Below are 1,724 nucleotides of genomic sequence, written 5' to 3'. Positions count from 1 at the left end.
TATAGAGAAGAGAGTAGCTTATCCGATTTAACATAGTTCAATCCTCCATGATTGTGAGCGTTAACTATCAAGATTAATTCACCTTACAGTTTATTGTAAATTAAAGAAGTGGATCATTTCTTTCTGAAACTAAAATCACAATGTCGTGTGAAATGCAAATTAAAATGTTAGATCTTTAACGTATTATAATATAATATATTATGCTCATGTGTTTTTACTCTAATGAAAAATTTTAATTTAATTAATTATTCAATGTCTAAGGTTTAAATTCATTTGCACAAGGATGTTAAATTTGTTTGTGTGGTTATGTTTCATATCAATATTGGGAATTTCAATAAGTTGTAAAGTAAGTGGTAATTAATACATAATTAACTTAATAAAAAGTAATTAGGTACCCAATAAATAGATTTTAATATTTTATATTGGTAACTTACCTAACTACGCTATACTTCGTGCCACGAGAGAGTGCGACCGTCTGGACTTATGTTTCCCACTAACCTTGACTGTTTTATTTTCATGTATATTTTTATAAGTACTGGAAATTTACATTTTACCATACAGAGTACCAACTAGATTCAATTTGCTACCCGAAACCACCATCATAGTTTATGATTGAAACATTGTAATTGCTCCCAAAGATGATAACTGATGACAAACTAACACATAGAGTTCATTGTAAGACATTCATTACTCCGCTTAAAATTTCAAGTTAAATAACTGTTTATTTTTAAAATATATTAAAATGTTAACAAGAGCGAGTACCTAATTAACTCGATATAGAGCCATATAGGGGTTTGGTTAAATCAGTGAATACATGAAACGAATTGCCACAGTGCAAGTGTGGAACCATTATAATAACAATTACGCGGGTAATGGGTATCTCTAGATATTATTTTAATATAAAAAGATAAGGAGTAAATATATTTGAATTTTGAATATTTAAACTTATTGGTATTATTTAACATGTAGACTGCAAATGAAGACTTTGTGATTTATCACGGAGATGGTCCTCAATCAAATAGCATATATTATGACAAGTGTGCGCCCACAGTGACCTGCAATCCAAATGCTATTTATAGGACAGCAAATGGCTCATGTAATAACCTAGAGAACCCGTTGTGGGGGTCTTCTGAAACTCCATACATCAGACTTTATGAAGCTGCTTATAATGATGGTGAGTTTGAACAGTGGACAGTTTTTCAAAATACTAAAACACATTAATGAGGAATATCTAAAACAATTATTTTCAATGGAAATGGACAATTATTTGCATGTAATATATCTAAACGGTACCTACCGAAAGTCTGGACTTTTGATTCTTAGCTAAATGATAAATGTTTAACATATTACGAATATATAATTATGAGTGTTTTTTTGTTTGTTAGGTTTATCTATTATAAATTATTCTTTTATGAAGAAGGATTGCTCCAATAGTTTCAAATAGTTCTACGTTCTATATTATATATTATATATTATGATGATCATTTGATCAGTCTTATTTTTATTTAGTTGGTTAAAATGAAGAGAACATGTTATTTTGTTACTTTCGTTAGTTTACTTACAATTAAAGTAACTAAAAACTATAGAAAAATTGTGAGGTTCTGGCATATCTATTTTGGAGGAATTCCATTTTGCATAGTTGTACCTATAATTATTATTATGAGAGGAACACTACGTTGTATATGTTTTTAGATATTAATGTGGGAAATTTTAATGTGGGAATG

General features: G+C 28.8%; 1 protein-coding gene across 1 annotated transcript in view; it reads left to right on the top strand.

The window, feature by feature from the left end:
- Window positions 1–212: 212 nt before the first annotated feature.
- The window catches only part of LOC100570372 (peroxidase), a gene marked incomplete in the record, with an annotated part of 12,015 nt that continues 10,503 nt past the window's right edge, over window positions 213–1,724 (top strand). The window contains 2 exon segments of the mRNA XM_008188539.3: window positions 213–346; window positions 970–1,178. Of these exon segments, the coding sequence (XP_008186761.2) occupies window positions 284–346; window positions 970–1,178 (272 nt within the window).

This window comes from Acyrthosiphon pisum, chromosome A1 (assembly GCF_005508785.2).
Source record: "Acyrthosiphon pisum isolate AL4f chromosome A1, pea_aphid_22Mar2018_4r6ur, whole genome shotgun sequence".
NCBI classification, from domain to species: Eukaryota; Metazoa; Arthropoda; class Insecta; order Hemiptera; family Aphididae; genus Acyrthosiphon; species Acyrthosiphon pisum.
This window is presented reverse-complemented; position numbering and strand designations above follow the sequence as displayed.